This window comes from Microcaecilia unicolor, chromosome 5 (assembly GCF_901765095.1).
Source record: "Microcaecilia unicolor chromosome 5, aMicUni1.1, whole genome shotgun sequence".
Classification (NCBI taxonomy): domain Eukaryota; kingdom Metazoa; phylum Chordata; class Amphibia; order Gymnophiona; family Siphonopidae; genus Microcaecilia; species Microcaecilia unicolor.
The window spans coordinates 158,015,070-158,036,217 of NC_044035.1; the positions used below are offsets into that span (position 1 = coordinate 158,015,070).

Genomic DNA, 21,148 nt, shown 5'->3' on the forward strand with positions numbered 1-21,148 from the left:
GATGGCAGCGACCCCAGGAGAACAGGTCCCGTCGGCCCGCCGGTCCGCCGGTGAGAGTGGGGTTGAGAGGCCGCGTGGGCAGTCGGCCCCGGTCACTCCCTCAGCTCGTGAGCCACGGGACCGAACCCTGTCTGACCCGGTACCTCGAGACCGAGGGGGATCGACCTCCTCCTCCTCCATGCCCTCCGGCGCCGGTGACGTGCATCGGAAAAAGGATAAGAAGCGCCGTCACCGGACGCCCTCGGTGCATCCTGAAGAGGAGTCGACGCCGAAGCGTCATCATCGAGAGGAGAGGTCTCCGTCGGTTGTGGAGGTACCGACGCGTCGGGGTTCCGGCACCTCGGTGCCGTCTCCTGGCTCCCAACAGCTTCTGGCACCGACACCCTTACCGGCCCCACCGCCTTTCCCGGCAGCGGGCCTGGACGAGTGCCTCAGAGCCATCCTTCCGGGGATCCTGGAAGGGCTGATGCGCCAGGCTGTGCCGGCGTCGGGGGTGCTTGCGCCCCCGGCGCCGATGACTGTGGCGCCGGCGAGCTCTAGCCCGGCGCCGGGGCTGTCGACACCGCCGCCGCTTGCGGTGCCGGTCTCGACCGCCACGCAGGTGGAGTCCCCGTCGACGTCGATGGAGGGAGCTCCGTCCCCGCCGGCGCGGGAGTCCACCGCTCGACGACACCGAGACCTCGGTGCCTCGACGTCGAGCCGGGCCCGGTACCGGACTCAGCTACATGAGCTAATGTCCGATACCGAGGACGAGGACTCGTGGGGGGAAGAGGAGGACCCGAGATATTTCTCCTCCGAGGAGTCTACGGGCCTTCCCTCGGACCCCACGCCGTCACCGGAGAGGAAGCTCTCACCTCCTGAGAGTCTCTCCTTTGCCTCCTTTGTGCGGGATATGTCTATCAGCATTCCCTTTCCCGTGGTCTCTGTGGAAGAGCCGAGGGCCGAGATGCTCGAGGTCCTCGACTATCCATCACCACCTAGAGAGTCCTCCACGGTACCGCTGCACAATGTCCTGAAGGAGACGCTGCTTCGGAACTGGGTGCGACCATTAACTAACCCCACCATTCCCAAGAAAGCAGAGTCCCAGTACAGGATCCACTCTGACCCAGAGCTCATGCGGCCCCAGTTGCCCCATGACTCAGCGGTCGTGGATTCTGCTCTCAAGAGGGCACGGAGTTCGAGGGATACCGCCTCGGCGCCCCCGGGGCGGGAGTCTCGCACTCTGGACTCGTTTGGGAGGAAGGCCTACCAATCCTCCATGCTCGTGACCCGCATCCAATCCTACCTGCTCTATATGAGCATCCACATGCGGACCAATGTGCAACAGCTGGCGGACCTGGTCGACAAGCTCCCGCCGGAGCAGTCCAGGCCTTATCAGGAGGTGGTCAGGCAGCTGAAGGCGTGCAGAAAGTTCCTGTCCAGGGGGATTTTTGACACCTGTGACGTGGCATCTCGTGCTGCGGCCCAAGGTATAGTGATGCGCAGGCTCTCATGGCTACGTGCCTCTGACCTGGACAACCGCACCCAGCAGAGACTGGCTGACGTCCCTTGCCGGGGGGATAACATTTTTGGTGAGAAGGTCGAGCAGATGGTTGACCAACTGCATCAGCGGGAAACCGCTCTCGACAAGCTCTCCCACCGGGCGCCTTCAGCACCCGCCCCCACGGGCGGGCGTTTTTCCCGGGCCCGGCAGGCTGCACCCTATTCTTTTGCAAAGCGTAGGTACAACCAGCCGGCCCGAAGGCCTCGTCAGGCACAGGGACAGCCCCAGCGCGCTCGTTCTCGTCAACAGCGTGCGCCTAAGCAGCCCCCTGCGCCTCCACAGCAAAAGCCGGGGACGGGCTTTTGACTGGATCCATGGGAACATAGCCGCCCTACAAGTGTCCGTACCGGACGACCTGCCGGTAGGAGGGAGGTTAAAATTCTTTCACCAAAGGTGGCCTCTCATAACCTCCGACCAGTGGGTTCTACAAATAGTGCGGTGCGGATACGCCCTGAATTTGGCCTCCCTGCCTCCAAATTGTCCTCCGGGAGCTCAGTCTTTCAGTTCCCATCACAAGCAGGTACTTGCAGAGGAACTCTCTGCCCTTCTCAGCGCCAATGCGGTCGAGCCCGTACCACCCGGGCAGGAAGGGCAGGGATTCTATTCCAGGTACTTCCTTGTGGAAAAGAAAACAGGGGGGATGCGTCCCATCCTAGACCTGAGAGGCCTGAACAAATTCCTGGTCAAAGAAAAGTTCAGGATGCTTTCCTTGGGCACCCTTCTGCCAATGATTCAGAAAAACGATTGGCTATGTTCCCTGGATTTAAAGGACGCATACACTCACATCCCGATACTGCCAGCTCACAGACAGTATCTCAGATTCCGCCTGGGCGCACGGCACTTTCAGTATTGTGTGCTGCCCTTTGGGCTCGCCTCTGCCCCACGAGTGTTTACAAAGTGCCTCGTGGTGGTAGCGGCCTACCTACGCAAGCTGGGAGTGCACGTGTTCCCATATCTCGACGATTGGCTGGTCAAGAACACCTCGGAGGCAGGAGCCCTCCGGTCCATGCAGTGCACTATTCAACTTCTGGAGCTGCTGGGGTTTGTGATAAATTACCCAAAGTCCCATCTCCAGCCAACTCAGTCCCTGGAATTCATAGGAGCGCTGCTGAATTCCCAGACGGCTCAGGCCTACCTTCCCGAAGCGAGGGCCACCAATCTCTTGGCCCTGGCTTCGCAGACCAGAGCGTCTCAGCAGATCACAGCTCGGCAGATGTTGAGACTTCTGGGTCATATGGCCTCCACAGTTCATATGACTCCCATGGCTCGTCTTCACATGAGATCTGCTCAATGGACCCTAGCTTCCCAGTGGTTCCAAGCCACCGGGAATCTAGAAGATGTCATCCGCCTCTCCACCAGTTGCCGCACTTCACTGCTCTGGTGGACCATCCGGACCAATTTGACCCTGGGACGTCCATTCCAAATTCCGCAGCCCACGAAAGTGCTGACGACGGATGCATCTCGCCTGGGGTGGGGAGCCCATGTCGATGGGCTTCACACCCAGGGTCTGTGGTCCCTCCAGGAAAAGGATCTGCAGATCAACCTCCTGGAGCTCCGAGCGATCTGGAACGCACTGAAGGCTTTCAGAGATCGGCTGTCCTGCCAAATTATCCAAATTCGGACAGACAATCAGGTTGCAATGTATTACGTCAACAAGCAGGGGGGCACCGGATCTCGCCCCCTGTGCCAGGAGGCCGTCGGGATGTGGCGTTGGGCGTGTCGGTTCGGCATGCTCCTCCAAGCCACGTACCTGGCAGGCGTAAACAACAGTCTGGCCGACAGACTGAGCAGAGTCATGCAACCGCACGAGTGGTCGCTCCATGCCAGAGTGGTACGCAAGATCTTCCGAGCGTGGGGCACCCCCTCGGTGGACCTTTTCGCCTCTCAGACCAACCACAAGCTGCCTCTGTTCTGTTCCAGACTTCAGGCACACGGCAGGCTAGCGTCGGATGCCTTTCTCCTCCATTGGGGGACCGGCCTCCTGTATGCTTATCCTCCCATACCTTTGGTGGGGAAGACCTTACTGAAGCTCAAGCAAGACCGCGGCACCATGATTCTGATCGCGCCCTTTTGGGCCCGTCAGATCTGGTTCCCTCTTCTTCTGGAGTTGTCCTCCAAAGAACCGTGGAGATTGGAGTGTTTTCCGACTCTCATTTCGCAGAACGACGGAGCGTTGCTGCACCCCAACCTTCAGTCTCTGGCTCTCACGGCCTGGATGTTGAGGGCGTAGACTTCACTGCGTTGGGTCTGTCTGAGGGTGTCTCCCGGGTCCTGCTTGCCTCTAGGAAGGATTCCACTAAAAAGAGTTACTTTTTCAAGTGGAGGAGGTTTGTCGTGTGGTGTGAGAGCATGGCCCTAGAACCTCGTTCTTGCCCTGCACAGAACCTGCTTGAATACCTTCTGCACTTATCAGAGTCTGGCCTCAAGACCAACTCAGTAAGGAATCACCTTAGTGCGATTAGTGCTTACCATTATCGTGTGGAAGGTAAAGCCATCTCTGGAGAGCCTTTAGTAGTTCGATTCATGAGAGGCTTGCTTTTGTCAAAGCCCCCTATCAAGCCTCCTACAGTGTCATGGGATCTCAACGTCGTCCTCACCCAGCTGATGAAACCTCCTTTTGAGCCACTGAATACCTGCCATCTGAAGTACTTGACCTGGAAGGTCATTTTCTTGGTGGCAGTTACTTCAGCTCGTAGGGTCAGTGAGCTTCAAGCCCTGGTAGCTCATGCTCCATATACCAAATTTCATCACAACAGAGTAGTGCTCCGCACCCACCCAAAGTTCCTGCCGAAGGTGGTGTCGGAGTTCCATCTTAACCAGTCAATTGTCTTGCCAACATTCTTCCCCAGGCCGCATACCCGCCCTGCTGAACGTCAGTTGCACACATTGGACTGCAAGAGAGCATTGGCCTTCTACTTGGAGCGGACACAGCCCAACAGACAGTCCGCCCAATTGTTTATTTCTTTCGACCCTAACAGGCTAGGGGTCGCTGTCGGGAAACGCACCATCTCCAATTGGCTAGCAGATTGCATTTCCTTCACTTACGCCCAGGCTGGGCTGACTCTTGAGGGTCATGTCACGGCTCATAGTGTCAGAGCCATGGCAGCGTCGGTGGCCCACTTGAAGTCAGCCACTATTGAAGAGATCTGCAAGGCTGCGACGTGGTCATCTGTCCACACATTCACATCTCATTACTGCCTCCAGCAGGATACCCGACGCGACAGTCGGTTCGGGCAGTCGGTGCTGCAGAATCTGTTTGGGGTGTAAATCCAACTCCACCCTCCAGGACCCGAATTTATTCTGGTCAGGCTGCACTCTCAGTTAGTTGTTCTTCGTAGGTCAATCTCTGTTATACCCTCGCCGTTGCGAGGTTCCATTGACCTGGGTTCTTGTTTTGAGTGAGCCTGAGAGCTAGGGATACCCCAGTCGTGAGAACAAGCAGCCTGCTTGTCCTCGGAGAAAGGGTATGATACATACCTGTAGCAGTTGTTCTCCGAGGACAGCAGGCTGATTGTTCTCACCTACCCTCCCTCCTCCCCTTTGGAGTTGTGTGTTTCATCTTTTTGCTAGTCATTCAACTGGCGGGAGCGGTCGCGCACGGGCGGGAAGACGGCCGCGCATGCGCGGTGGGCGTGCCCTGCGTGCCGACCGTCCCGTGAAGCTTCTTTCCGGTTGGTGGGGGCTGCCGCGGACGTCACCCAGTCGTGAGAACAATCAGCCTGCTGTCCTCGGAGAACAACTGCTACAGGTATGTATCATACCCTTTGTGGCAGAAATTAAACCATACCATTTCTCCTTAAACCCTTCACTGTCCCCTCTTTCTTTTGCAGGGTGAAGCAATGCAAGGATTATTATGAGATTCTGGGAGTGGGCAGGGACGCTTCTGAGGAGGACTTGAAAAAAGCATACCGCAAGCTGGCATTGAAGTTCCATCCAGACAAAAACCATGCACCAGGTGCCACGGAGGCCTTCAAAGGTAATGCTGAGGCTGGCATAAGTGTCATCTGTGTTCTGTATCTCTGAGGTTTCTTGAGAGAGCTTGGCTTTTCTTGATCAGTTCCTGCCATCCTCTTAATATTTGATGGCTGCCAGTTGCTTGCTGCTTCTGAGGCTAATCCTCTTAATATTTGATGGCTGCCAGTTGCTTGCTGCTTCTGAGGCTAAGTTCTAAAAGTTCTGTGTCAGAGAACGAGTTCACGGACTTCATTGAGAAGTTAAAGGGTGACATCACAACTCAGTTTGAGCTGTTTCGAGATTAATTTGGCACAGGCATTGGCAACCTCAGTCCTCAAGAGCTAAAAACAAGTGCCTTTTTTCATAACTAATTTAGCTGCATTTTAGACCAAGAATATGCAAATGTATCTAATGAATATTCACTTTGAATATGCTAAAGAACAGAACTGGGCATGAGACTCTGGTATGAGAGGTAAGAAAAAAGCAGAGAAAAGAGACACTGGGACCAAAGTAATGTTCAGATAATAGAGGTAGAAAAAAAAGTTTTTGTTTCTGAAATTATTATTTGTAATATGTCAGTTTTGGAAAATGTGCATTCCTGGTACCTTGTACTTCAGTTTCTATTTTTGTTACTGTGACAGGTTTTCTATGTAGGTCTGGAATATGTTTGCCTTTTGCAGGGTTTGTTTACTGGAGCTCTGAAAGGGTATCTTATCTCGTCCCTCCCCCCCCCCCCCCTTGGTCCCTAACACCTAGGAGAGATGATGTTATAAAAGGCCCATCTCAGTTTTTCTGCCTGGGACCCATTCAGTCCTAGCTATGTTACTGGGGAAGAAAGACGAGAAAGAGGGTAGATATGCAATGGAAGGGGAAGAAGAGGGAGGGCAGATGACATATGGAAAGTAGGGGGAAAGGGAGAAAGAAGAAGGAGGAGGAGGATAGAGTTAGTGAGAGAGACTGGGGAATAGGAGAGCCAGGGTGAGGGGAAAAAGATGGAAAACTCTAAGCTGATAATGTAAAAAGAGAGAATTAAATCTGGACAGAGACGGAAAAATAAATTGAAAAAAGTTAAAAGGGAAAGGTGGCCCTTTTTCCCCAGCTTGGTAAAAGGACCCTAAAGTGACTAACTTGCAGAAACCAATACCTCCTTCCTCAGGTCAGGACAGAAAACCATAATATTAGGAGGGAGGTTTTGGTTTTTGAAAGCTAATTGAAAAATGTACAGTGGTGGAAATAAGTATTTGATCCCTTGCTGATTTTGTAAGTTTGCCCACTGACAAAGACATGAGCAGCCCATAATTGAAGGGTAGGTTATTGGTAACAGTGAGAGAGAGCACATCACAAATTAAATCCGGAAAATCACATTGTGGAAAGTATATGAATTTATTTGCATTCTGCAGAGGGAAATAAGTATTTAATCCCTCTGGCAAACAAGACCTAATACTTGGTGGCAAAACCCTTGTTGGCAAGCACAGCGGTCAGACGTCTTCTGTAGTTGATGATGAGGTTTGCACACATGTCAGGAGGAATTTTGGTCCACTCCTCTTTGCAGATCATCTCTAAATCATTAAGAGTTCTGGGCTGTCGCTTGGCAACTCGCAGCTTCAGCTCCCTCCATAAGTTTTCAATGGGATTAAGGTCTGGTGACTGGCTAGGCCACTCCATGACCCTAATGTGCTTCTTCCTGAGCCACTCCTTTGTTGCCTTGGCTGTATGTTTTGGGTCATTGTCGTGCTGGAAGACCCAGCCACGACCCATTTTTAAGGCCCTGGCGGAGGGAAGGAGGTTGTCACTCAGAATTGTACGGTACATGGCCCCATCCATTCTCCCATTGATGCGGTGAAGTAGTCCTGTGCCCTTAGCAGAGAAACACCCCCAAAACATAACATTTCCACCTCCATGCTTGACAGTGGGGACGGTGTTCTTTGGGTCATAGGCAGCATTTCTCTTCCTCCAAACACGGCGAGTTGAGTTCATGCCAAAGAGCTCAATTTTTGTCTCATCTGACCACAGCACCTTCTCCCAATCACTCTCGGCATCATCCAGGTGTTCACTGGCAAACTTCAGACGGGCCGTCACATGTGCCTTCCGGAGCAGGGGGACCTTGCGGGCACTGCAGGATTGCAATCCGTTATGTCGTAATGTGTTACCAATGGTTTTCGTGGTGACAGTGGTCCCAGCTGCCTTGAGATCATTGACAAGTTCCCCCCTTGTAGTTGTAGGCTGATTTCTAACCTTCCTCATGATCAAGGATACCCCACGAGGTGAGATTTTGCGTGGAGCCCCAGATCTTTGTCGATTGACAGTCATTTTGTACTTCTTCCATTTTCTTACTATGGCACCAACAGTTGTCTCCTTCTCGCCCAGCGTCTTACTGATGGTTTTGTAGCCCATTCCAGCCTTGTGCAGGTGTATGATCTTGTCCCTGACATCCTTAGACAGCTCCTTGCTCTTGGCCATTTTGTAGAGGTTAGAGTCTGACTGATTCACTGAGTCTGTGGACAGGTGTCTTTCATACAGGTGACCATTGCCGACAGCTGTCTGTCATGCAGGTAACGAGTTGATTTGGAGCATCTACCTGGTCTGTAGGGGCCAGATCTCTTACTGGTTGGTGGGGGATCAAATACTTATTTCCCTCTGCAGAATGCAAATAAATTCATATACTTTCCACAATGTGATTTTCCGGATTTAATTTGTGATGTGCTATCTCTCACTGTTACCAATAACCTACCCTTCAATTATGGGCTGCTCATGTCTTTGTCAGTGGGCAAACTTACAAAATCAGCAAGGGATCAAATACTTATTTCCACCACTGTATTTAGTCCAATCATATTTTCTATTTTTCGTCTTGTATGTGTTAATTTGTAATGTAGTGATTGTAATATGTCAGTTTTTGGAATTTACGTCTGCTATCTTTGTTTTGCACGTACGGGGGGACATGCATCACCATTTCTCTTTCTCTGATGTTGCATTGTTTGCTCAATGTAATTTTTGTCTACATATTTCTATTTTTAGTTTGTGGTTAGTTATGTACTGGATGAGAGTCTGTCTGTATTCTGTATGTGTGAAAAAGACATAGAGGAGTATTTTCAAAGCATTTAGACTTACAAAGTCCCATAGGTTACTATGGAACTTTGTAGGTCTAAGTGCTTTGAAAGTGAGCCCCATAGTTTTCTGTTAGCACTGTTTGTGCAGAATTGATATGTACTAATCTGGTTTGTTTAGTTTTCCAATAGATGTGTTATAGTGTCCACTGCAATGTTTACGGTGTTGCCTTTTCCTAGGTAGGCTCTTAATGTGTGACTCATGGCAGTTATTGCTATTATGGTATGGTAGAATTGCTCTGTAAGTACAAATGTAGTGACATTTATAGTGTCTTGTATTACTTCACAGTATACCTGGTACTCAGTTTTGGATGAGGATTTAGATCACACCTTTCTCAGTAATAGCTCAAGGCAAGTTACATTCAGGTGCAGTAGGTATTTTTCTGTCTCTGGAGGGTTTACAATCTAAGTTTTGTACTGGGGCAATGGAAGGTTAAATGAGTTGCCCAAGAACTCAAGGAGTGGCAATGGGATTCGAATTCTGGCTTCCCTAGTTCTTAGCCCACTGCTCTAACTATTCAACTAAACCCTAGCATCTCTGCCAGTCTACCAAAACATACAGGTAAATCATGTTATGATTGCTAGTAACCTCAGAATTTATGTTAAGTGCTGCTGAACACCACTGTACACACGGCAAACAGGAAAATGTTAGACTGGGGTGCTCAGGCTTACTGTGAGCCAAGTGTTAAAATACCTGCATATTTCCAGAAAACTGTAAATACTATTTTATTTTGTATGTTATATTTTGCTGTGCATAATTTTGATTTTTTTCGATATATAATTCCTTGTTTACAGTGCATTATACTATCAGTAACTGAAGTACTAGGGAGGCAGCTGGTAAAACGTGAAGGGGTCCTTCCCTGCTATGTTCAAAAATACCCCTACTATTTCTTTATTCAAGAGTGATGCTCGCACGGGAAGAGTAGTGTTCCTTCTAAGCTGTGCTAAACATCCAGTAGCTGAGTAAAATTCAGAATAGCCATAAACATATAGTTAAACTATAGGCGAACAAGTTGGAAAAGCATGCAGAGCATGGTTCATGGAATTCTTTCCAACCTTCCTGCAAGTGTTTGTAACTGTAAGAAGTGCTCACAGGGTAATGTAACAGAATATTGTTGCTCACATGAACTCAATCCTTAGAGGTAACATTGATCCCCAGGTGCACTCTTCACTCCTGTCTCTACACTTTCCTCTTGCCTTTGTCTGGGTTTGGCCAGGGATTCTGTCTTTTCCTACATAGGTCCATCCCAGTGGAACTGTCTCCCTCTAGATCTTTGTCTGGAACCCTCTTTCCCCCAAATTGAAAACTGTGGTAAAGACATGGCTCTTGTAGCTGGCCATTGAGTCATTCCTTGTCATCAAGCAGATGAAGCCAATATGTATGGGTTGTGTAGGAGCAGGGATAGTACACAATAGAGGGAAAATGAAGGTTTATAGCACTGTAATCCAGTAAAAATTAGTCCTGAATGAGCTGGAAATACCGAGGAGGAAGAAATTGAGCAAAAGAAAAAAAAAATCCTCTTAGTGGAACGTCAGATGATTATCAATCCAGATGGGTTGAGGAAGATTAATGACATGCTGTTTGTTTGTGCTACAGTAGGAATGCAAATGTACAATACAATAGTCCTTTCCTAATAAACTAATTAAAACATAGATTAAAATCTATCTTTCAAAACAAATTCAGATAAACATTATTTATTGTTAAATGTGCAAATAACTGCAGAAGGGATCATCACAATGCGTTTCCTAGATCCATCTAGGAAGCTAACGTTCTTCTTACAGAAAAGAAAGATAATTTCAATTAGAAAATGTTGCTTTCACGTTCATGTCCATCTATCCCCTCCCATTTCTGGCATTGCACTGTGTCCATATACCATCCACGTGCAGCATCTCCCCTTTGTGTCCCATGTCCCTGTGCTCCCCTCCATGCCCATCATCTCCCCTCTGTTTCTGCATGCCTCCCTGTGCCCAGCTTCTCCCTTCTCTTTCTCCCCTACACCAATACGTGTGTGTGTCTATCCCCCCTTCTGCTGTGTGTTCAGTATTTCACTCCCTCTTCCTTCATCCCCCTGATTCAGTTTCTGTCCCTCCCCCTCCCCCATGGGACTCCAGCAACTCCCTCCCCTCCAGCCCCTTCCATCCTTGGGGACTCCAGTACCCCTCTCCCTTTCTTCCCTTCAGCTCCAAACCCCCCCATGGGACTCCAGCACTTCTCTCCCTTCAGCTCTAGCACCTCTCTCCCTTCCCTTTAGCTTCAGCCCCTCACCCCATGGGACTCCCATCACCTCTGGCCCCTCTCGATGGGACTACAACACTTCTCTTCATTCCCTTCAGCTCCTTCCCTCTCACCATGGCTCCAGCACCTCTGCCCCTTCCCTTTAGCTTCATCCCTTCCCCCATAAGACTGCAGCACATCTCTCCCTGCCCCCCCCCCCCCATGGCTCCAGCACCTCTGTCCATTCCCTTCAGCCCTCCCCCTCCCTCTCTCAGCTCCATCACCTCTGTCCCCTTCAGTTCCAGCCTTCCTCCTCTCTCCTGTGGGTCCAGCACTTCTGTCCCTTTCAAGTCCAGTTCCCCTCCCTCCCACAAGGCCAGCACCTCTGTCCCCTCCATCTCCCCCTCTAGCACTGCCCCGCCCCCCGCGTTCTGGCATTTTGTTTTCCTCCCTACCTTATGCAGCCATGAGGTGGATCCCCACAGGCCTGCTTCCAAGGAGGATGGATAAAACAGGAGACTAAGTGAGTCTATCTAGTCCATTGTATGAGCTGAAGCCAGTAGGCAGAGCTTGCCGTGGTATCAGTACTCCCAAAACAATAGCAAACGCTATTGAAAACAATAGCAAAAGATTATTAGAAATAAGGGACTGCCTCAAAGAGTGATGGTATAACATTTTTTTTTCATGATGCGTGCGTATATACACTATTGTGCTGTTTTTACTGTTCAACTTTGTTTATCTGGTTTCTCAATGTATAATAAAGTGAAAAAAAAAAGGGGGGGGGACTGCCTATGTATGGTCCATCTGTAACAAGTCTAAAGCTTTTCCAGTTGGATAGGCAATGCCTTAAAAGGTGGAAGACAAAAGATTTTTATTGATTTATTTATATTTACTTATTGGACAGCTTTTTAATATATTTGAAAGCTCCCCATATGCTGAAATAAAAACTGAATATCACTAAAACAGCTTCAAAAATTATGGTAGCAAAGCAGTTATAAACTCTGTATTTTGTGCTCGTTTTTCTACACTGTTCTATACAACACAGATGGCCAAAATTCAGTGAAGAGATCCTGTTTCCTGATGGGTTCATCTTAACTGTAGTAATCTGCCTTGAGAAGCCTGGTGCTATAAAGATGGAATTTATTGAAATTAAATGGAAGTAAAAATGAACTCTCCTTTCTTTGGGGCACTTGGAATCGCATCTTCATCTGTTTTATAGAAGTTGACATTTTAGATACACAAATGAATAGGCTATATATAAGCCCCTAATGCAGTCTCTTAGTTTTCTTATATTTTTTCTTGTGGTTACTTAGTCTAAAGTTCAGACGAGGCAGTAATATTAAATCAGAAAATCCAACAAAAACAACTGCACATGTCAAATTACACTGAATGAGAAGAAATATCTTCATACTCGCAAAAAGTGGAGAAAAAAGACCTCAGTAAAGCTTCTCAAGCCAACCAAGTTTTAAGGCTTAAGCACAGCTCACCTTCACAGGTCGAAAAAACTGTCCAATCTGTCAGTGTCTTTTCAAATCTCAAACAAGAGTAAAAGCACCACATGGCCATCCACAGGAACAAAAAGTTTAATTATAAACATTGTAATCCAAAATCGATTATTTTGTAATCCACTTATCTCATGCTGTCGTCTTATAAATGTGGAAGTACACCAGCATATCCAAAGATCCCCAGTGTCCAATAGGGATTCTCTGTTTCACCAAAGCTAGGTCCACGGTAATAGTCTACTGCTTCTAGCTCTCAGGCACGTGCACATTTGATAAGAAGACAGTATGAGATATACTTTAATAGATTATACCTAATTGTTCTACCGCCCTTAGGATTCACCTTTGGGTTTAAAAAGCAAAACCTTATGCATGTGAGGACTGGGTAAATTAATTTAAAACAAAGTTTAAAACAAATGCCCTTAATGTGTAAAACTTGGTAGCAATAATGAAACAGTGATGGAATATGCTTTATGCTTGCCTAAGCTGTTAAGTTTGTACTCTTATGTAATTCTCTGTAAGCCACATTGCGCCTGCATGTGTGGGAAAATGTGGGATATAAGTAACAAATAAATAAATAAATAAATAAATATTCACATAGCAAGCAGACTGAGCCAACAGATTTATTTTCCATTGAACATAATTAACTTTGAACTTGGTAGCTAATAGTGTGCTGAACTGGACAATGTGCAACCTGAATTAGGAGTGAGTAGGACACAAATCTGCAACAAATCCAGATCCCTCGACAAAGCCCAGGAGAAACAGGAACCTGTCGGGGTCTGGAGAACACTCACATTATGCAGATAAGTGATTGTTCTTCAGAGAAGAACACTCTAAATAGCTTGTTTGCGCTAGCAGCATTGTAAATGATAGTATATGCAAAGAAAAAAAAAAAAAAAAGCTAAAAAAAAACCAAACAAACCAGATTTAGCGTGTGATGCACACAATTTGAACCACTGCACTTTGATATTTAAAACGTGGGTGGTTGGGGTTTTTGTCAGTGGTTATATAAAGCCGCGAATGCTAAAATATGTCCAGACAATGAGCAATAATATAGGACACAAGCACAGTGATATTATGAGATTTTTCCCCTCTTACTGAAAGTGCAGTGTATAGTTAATCACACAACGACTAACTTACTTATTTTTGGCAAAGTTAATTACGAACTGGACATTGTTGGCATATTTAGACTGACTCTGGACTTCTACATGAAGATAGCTCTGCCCTTTATTTTATTTATTTTATATCATTTATACCCCACATTTTCCCACTACTGGCAGGCTCAATGTGGCTTACAACATTTAGGAAACATACAGTAAAGAACAATTAAGTGAAAGGGATATGGATGGCATAAAGTTACAGGGGCAAGATAAAGTAATTGAGTTCACAAAATCTTGAAAGGATTTGTAGTCCAGGAATCATGGATGCAGGACTGGATCTTTAGGGTAAGCTTGCCCAAATAAGTTGGTATTATTCAATATCTGCCTTTTAAATATTCATAAAAAAATCAAGTGCCTTTTTATAATATACTACTGCAATCTACAAAACAAAAGGAGCAAGTTCCCACATGCCATCTTTTTCTTTTGATCTAGGCACAGGGAAAAAAAAAGATTTTAAATGTGCCCAGGTTTCAACCTAATTCATGTTTAATGTGGGATATAAATGTCATAAATAGTAAATACATAGAAATTCTGAGGGGTCCTTTTACAAAGGTGCGGTTCCTTTTACAAAGGTGCGGTAGGCTCTATACGCACGCAGCATGTGTCAAAACAAGACTACCGTCATTCTAGCGCACCCCCTGGCACTAATTTTGGATTTGGAGCGCACCCATACCTCCGGGGCAAATGATTTTCCTAATGCGCATGGCATTAATCAGCAGTTGGTGCGCACCGACTGGTCACCGCGGGTGTAGCACGTGAGCCCTTACTGTTAGATCAATGGGTGGCGTTAAGGGCTCAGGCCGTAAATAGGCGTGCGCTGGTTTCAATCTTACAACAGGCCCTTTGCCCGGACCATTGAAAAAAAAGCCCTTTTTCCCAGACACAGTAAAAACTGGCCCAGTGTTAACTAAAAACATGCGCCCACACTACCACAGGCCACGTATTGCTGCATCTTAGTAAAAGGACCCCATAATGTTCAGCACCTGATTCTCATAACACAATGTCTGTTTTAGTGGCCCTTTACCAGGAGAAAAAAATCTCTGCACAAATATAACTAGGATACTAGGATGGCCCTATAACAGCCCCTCCAAATGACACACATATTACAATTTGTAACAAATTACTACTCTACCTAGTTATTCCGTTATTATACTTCCTCTGTGTACATCCATATGCTGCACAAGCTGGCATGTTTGAAAATAGAAGCGAGATTAAATAAAAGTGCTACCAACAATAAAGAACATCGTGTATTCAGCAGCTCATAGATTTGTTTGCTTTGTTTTGAGTGTATGTGAAACGACGGCTGCACGGAGAAGGGGAAACACAGACTACCTAATTGGCTTCAATGTTTTCACGTCACTTCGTCTCCTGTTTTATCTTACCTCCTTGGGCTTTCCCTCTGCCAGCTCCCGCCTTCTGATGTAACAGGAAGTTATATCAGAAGGTGGGAGCTGGCGGAGGGAAGGCCCTGGAACAGGCTTATAGGGGATCATCCTTGCTGCTGCATAAAGTAGACACACACAGTGGGGAGGGAGAAAAGAAAACGGCAGAGATGTCAGCCCTAACTGAGGTGATCATGTTTTTTTTTGTTTTTTTTGTTACTGTCTGAGGAAGGCTTTTTACTTCTTCCATGGAGTGGTAAAAAGTTTTGCTCCTGCACCCTTGGTAAATGGGATAAAATTTTTGTTATTGTGGATTTACCATGGTGTATCCATCCACATGTCATTCTCCAAGTTACACTGTTCTTAAACAGGTGTAAATTGTCTATACCTGCAAGGTAGGCACAATTTCTGTTACTTGCGCTAGCATTAATAAAAACCCAGGCACCTATGTGTTTCTTTAAGTACCTAAGAAGGCGGCTACTGGCCTTCTTACACCAGTTATCCTGTTGTAAAATTACCCTCTTACTGTGTTATAGGCTGAGGTCTTGTATTTTACTCTAAACAGAGCTAGTAAATTATTTAACACTGGAATTTCAGTTCTGTCCCTGTAATAAGTCTAACAGCTGTGTTATGAACTTGCTGTAGGCTATGCAACATTACTGCAATGGTTCTAGGACTACTGAAGATAATCTATTCTAGAGATGACATTGGCATATTACATTACAGGACATTTATTCTCCACACATGCCTCATGAGTTTAGTGTGGCTTATATAGTGAAGAGACTGGGCATTCCCAGGAAAGTTACATCACAGAAATCATCTCATATCAAGACATAGTTAAAAAAGTTACTAGGGATCATATTCGGCAATTAATGGGGCAGGTATTTTCTAAATAAAAAAAACATTTGAACAACTTCCTAAATTTGACATAATTAGCCTGACCCCTAATATGACAGGGAAGACTTTTCCAGTGGGTAGAAACCTGATATGCAAAAGTACTAGCATGATAATTCTTATATTTAATTCTCTTGGGATTGGGGAAATGAAGCAGTAAAAATATACCTGAAATTAAAATTAGAATGCCTGACAGATAGATGGATAAGAGAGGCCATATAATGGGGGTGGAGGGGCAGACCATGTAAAACCAGAGAACATATCTTAAACACTACGGGCGCCTGCATAGGCAGCAAGTGTAAATGTACCAGCAGTGGGATGAGCCTCTCAAGCTTTGGTACCTTGTAAATCAGATAAACTGTTGTGTTCAACAAAGTTTGAATTTTCTTAATTAGCTTATCTCTACAGGCCACTTAGACAATATTACAATAGGCAACCTGGGAGAGTACCAAGGTTTGGTCTATGAGTCTAAACATTTCTGTAGAAAGGTTAGATCTTATTCGTCTGTGCTTCCAGAGGACCTTAAAGATTCTACCCGCTATCTCTTGAGCCTGATGTTTAAATGTAAGGTAATTATCAAAAAAAGGCATGCGTAATATTCTCAATTTAGACTCCAGAAAGAATATTATGCCATCAACATAACTTCTACATAAACAATATATTTAGGGGATCTAAGAGGATAACTTGTATCGCACACACCTTTGAATTAATACTCTTCAAATCATTCACTTTTTCATTTTTTACTTTGTATATATGGGTATGTGTATATGTGTGTATATATATGTATACATACAGTGCAATCCACTTAAGTGCAAGGGTCTGGGACAAAAGAAATGCATACAGTTAACCAGAGCGTGCACTTAACCGTTGTGACCCAAAGAAGCTTGACATCTGATAAACATCTGTACAGTACTGTTTATTATACATATGTTATACAGTCTGCGTTAACTGACGTTAGGCTTACTTGAAGTAATCAGTCATAGTCCTCTGTACACTCTTGTGTCTGTGAGTTCCATAGACTACGTCTGCCAGATGGTAAAAACTGTCATAGCACTGACATCCAGTGGCCTCCAGATAGACCCGCACGGTTTTGAGACTCTCCAGCGCTCTTGCAAAAGTGACAGGAGGTTGTTGAATTTTGTTAGCATGTGCTTCGCTGCTCATTTCATCATCTGTTTCATCATCAGCCGTTGCCTGCGTGTAGGCGCATATCTCGACATCAATGATGTCGTCAGCTGTTTGTAGATTGTAATCAACAGCTACGTAGTGATGAAACTCCTCTTCAGTAACACCGGCTGGGATGTCAATAGCCTGTTCATCTGACGCGTTTGCAACAGCTGTATCTGTTTCGTCCCTCTCCACATCCTTAACAAAGCTTGCCCGCTTGTAGCAGTTCACAATGGTTGCCTGTGCAACATGATTCCAGGTTTCTTTCTGCATATGTAGGGAATCCAACAGTGATAGATTACGAGCCAGTTCAATAGCACGTTTATCCTTGCCAGTCTGGTCACCCATAACGCTCATCAGACGACGTAGCACAAGAGCCAGATAATGTTGTTTGAAATTGGCTATTATGCCCTGATCCATAGGTTGGATCAGAGAGGTAGTGTTTGGTGGCAGGAAGACCACCTTGACTTTAGACAGCCTGACATCATCACTGTGTGCAGCACAATTATCACAAAGCAACAAAATCTGACACTTTTGTGCCCGCATTCTAGTGTCTAACTTCTAGCCACTGCTTCCAAAATTCCCCAGTCATCCATGAATTTGCGTTAAGTGACTTCGTGTGTCATATGAAGCTAGCATTCTAGAAGCAACGGGGCTGTTTGCTTTTTCCAATGACGAGTGGTTCCAACTTCTCACTCCTACCCATATTGCAGCAAAGGAGGATCGTCAGTCGGTTCTTTGACGTTTTACTTCCTGTAGTTTCGGCTTGTTTGGAAGTGTTCCATCAGGAATCGCTCACCAGTAGAGACCGTTTTCTTCAGCATTGAAAATGTCACGAGGTGCAAACTCGTTCAAGAAGAATAAGAACTGAAACAACCCAATTTTCACCACCAAAGTCATAGCGTCTTGTTTTTCACCATGCTGTTTCTTGAATTTTATGTTCCTGTCCTTCCATCTTTCCAACCATCCAACAGTGGCTTTGAATTCAGTTAGTCCAAGACTTTCAGCTAGCTGATTAGCTTTCTCCTTAAGCAGTGGACCACTGACAGGAAACTGTCTGCTCCTGACTTGAGAAAACCACCGAAGAAGAGCATCTTCTACCTCCTCAGCTTTTCCCGCCCGCTTTCGTTTCCTGTGTGGATTTGTATTGTTTTGCCAGTCTTCCAGAAGCTGATCTTTTTGCTTCAAGATACATGAAATTTGACTGGGATTGACACCATATTCTTTAGCAATAGATGCTTGACTTTGTTTTCTAATTTTTTAAGAACTTCTATTCGTTCAGCCGGTGTTAAAGTCTTACAGTTGCGCACTGATGACGACGACTCCAGTGTACACTAACATTCTTTCGCTTATTCTGCCTGTGGCAGTTAACCAACAAGATTTCAAATTTACCACCCCTTTATCACGTGCAAATCGGCTTCCATATTCTGTGCGTGCGCTTATACGGAGTCTTTCCTGCAGAGGAGCGGTCTTAAACCATGCATATAAGCGAATCTTGCACTTATCAGTGGTGCGCTAAACCAAAGTTTGTCCCCATAGAAATTGATGGTGCCAAAAATGGGACTGAAGTACGGAATGCAATTAAACAGAGCATGCGCTTATCTGATGTGCACTTAAATGGAGTGCACCGTGTGTGTGTGTGTATATATATGTATATGTGTGTATATATATATATATATATATATATATATATATATATATATATATATATATTCATCCCAGAGTACTAATAGAACTGAAAAATGAGCTTGCAGAGCTATTGTTAGAAATATGTAATTTATCCTTAAAATCGAGTGTGGTACCGGAAGACTGGAGGGTGGCCAATGTAACGCCGATTTTTAAAAAAGGTTCCAGAGGAGATCCGGGAAATTATAGACAATTATATACAATGCTACCCCTCCACCAATTCGATCCACCCTATCACTACGATATAATTTGTACCCCAGTATGATAGTGTCCCACTGGTTATCCTACTTCCACCAGGTGTCAGAGATGCCTATTATATCTAATTTTTCATTTAGTGCAATATATTCTAACTCTCCCATCATATTTCTTAGGCTCCTGGCATTCGCATATAGACATTTCAAACTATGTTGTTTGTTCCTATTTACATCATGCTTAGTACTTGACAGTATTAATTTGCAATCTTTTGTCTGATTTTTATTTGACACCTGATCTACTACAGTCTCTTTTGCAACTTTACTATCAGGATACTCCATCTTCCCTGTTTTGGTGATATCTTTGAAAGATACCTTATCCCGAACCTTGCGCTTTTGAGCGACTGTCGGCCTTCCCCCGTTTCTAGTTTAAAAGCTGCTCTATCTCTTTTTTAAATGCTGATGCCAGCAGCCTGGTCCCACCCTGGTTAAGGTGGAGCCCATCCTTTTCGGAATAGGCTCCCCCTTTTCCAGAATGTTGCCCAGTTCCTAACAAATCTAAAACCCTCCTCTCTGCACCATCGTCTCATCCACGCATTGAGACTCTGGAGCTCTGCCTGTCTCTTGGGCCCTGCGCATGGAACGGATAGCATTTCAAAAAATGCTACTGTAGAGGATCTGGATTTGAACTTTCTACCTAAGAGCCTAAAATTGGCTTCCAGAACCTCTCTTCCACATTTTCCTATGTCATTGGTACCCACATGTACCAAGACAGCCGACTCCTCCTCAGCACTATGTAAAATCCTATCTAGGTGATGCGTGAGGTCTGCCACCTTTGCACCAGGCAGGCAAGTCACCAGGCGATCCTTACGTCCACCAGCCACCCAGCTATCTATATGCCTAATGATCGAATCACCTACTACAACAGCTGTCCTAACCCTTCCCTCCCGGGTAGCACTTAGAGACATGGCCTCGGTGCGAGAGGATAGTACATCCCCTGGTGGGCAGGTCCTGGCTACAGGAGTACTTCCTCCTTTACTAGGGTGATGCTGTCCTTCTAGGAGACCTCCCTCCTCCAAGGTAGCACAGGGGCTACCAGACTGGAGGTGGGACTTCTCTGCAACATCCTTATAGGTCTCCTCTATGTACCTCTGTCTCCCTCAGCTCCACCAAGTCTGCTACTCTAGCCTCAAGAGAACGGACACGTTCTCTGAGAGCTAGGAGCTCTTTGCATCGTGCACACACATATGACTTTTCACCAACTGGGAGATAATCATACATGTGACACTCAATGCAAAAGACTGGATAGCACCCCTCTCGCTGCTGGACTTTAAAATTCTTTAAGAGCGCTCCTTGCTTGTTACCCTAATTACAATAACTGACTATAAATGAAGAGTTTCCTAGGGGTGTTGGGGAGGGTGGGCAGGAAGGAAGACTAAACTAGATCTTGCAGTGCCTGCTAGATTCTATCTGTTAATGCTGTGGTACAAAGTTTTTAAAACTTAAGTGGAAAATACTGTGGAGATTAATTGATAACATTTGCTTTTTATATTTTTATCTTGCCTATCACTAGCCTACAATTCCTCCTTTAAACCCCAATCTTTAAATTCCCAAAGCACAAAGCAAAATAGTGTTCACTTACCAGAGAAATGTCCTCTTCTCTCGGAGCTTCTCAGAAAGAAAGCTCAGTGGGAGCTTTCCTCTTTATATAGTTTTGAATCTAAGGGGCCTTTTTTAAACAGGCTCTTTGAAGCTGAGTCAGCAACCTATGCAAGTATTCACCACACCTTAAGTAACACTTAATTGAGGTCGCTGGGTGTGCTACCTCTCCAGCAGCCAAGGAACAGAAAATAACTGCCTTTTAGAAAAAGAGTTTTTGGCTGTTTAGTTTCTACCTCTAGAGAAGGTTTCAGTTTAAAACTATGGGGAAAATGCCTATTTCTAGAGAAAACTTCAGTTTAAAACTGGGGGGGAAAGGGTTTGTACACTATGGCAACTAGTTAATAATACTTGCTTTTCTCTCTCTCTGGTGGCGTTCCTAGGGGGACTGACACCCGGATTACCAGAGAAATGACCTCTTCTCTCAGAACTTCTCTCTTTTGGGTTTCTGCATTAAATTTTAACTGCCAGACCCTCGACCATTCTTCTAACGTTTGGCGATCCCTTCTCATTGTTCCTACTTCCTCCAGGGTATCCACTCTTGGCTATTTTCGTGTCATCCACAAAAAGGCAAACCTTTCCTTCCAACCCTTCAGCTATATCTCCCACAAATATATTAAACAGAATAGGCCTCAGCACCGACCCCTGAGGAACTCCACAGCTCACCTTCCTTTTCTTCTGAGCGGATATCAAA

The 21,148-nt window shown here is 45.9% G+C and overlaps 1 protein-coding gene across 1 annotated transcript in view; it reads left to right on the forward strand.

The window, feature by feature from the left end:
- Window positions 1-21,148, forward strand: part of DNAJB12 (DnaJ heat shock protein family (Hsp40) member B12) — a 79,055-nt gene that overhangs the window by 25,081 nt on the left and 32,826 nt on the right. Inside the window, exon 3 of the mRNA XM_030203489.1 lies at window positions 5,374-5,519. Within this exon, the coding sequence (XP_030059349.1) occupies window positions 5,374-5,519 (146 nt within the window). The remainder of the gene's footprint in view (window positions 1-5,373; window positions 5,520-21,148) is intronic.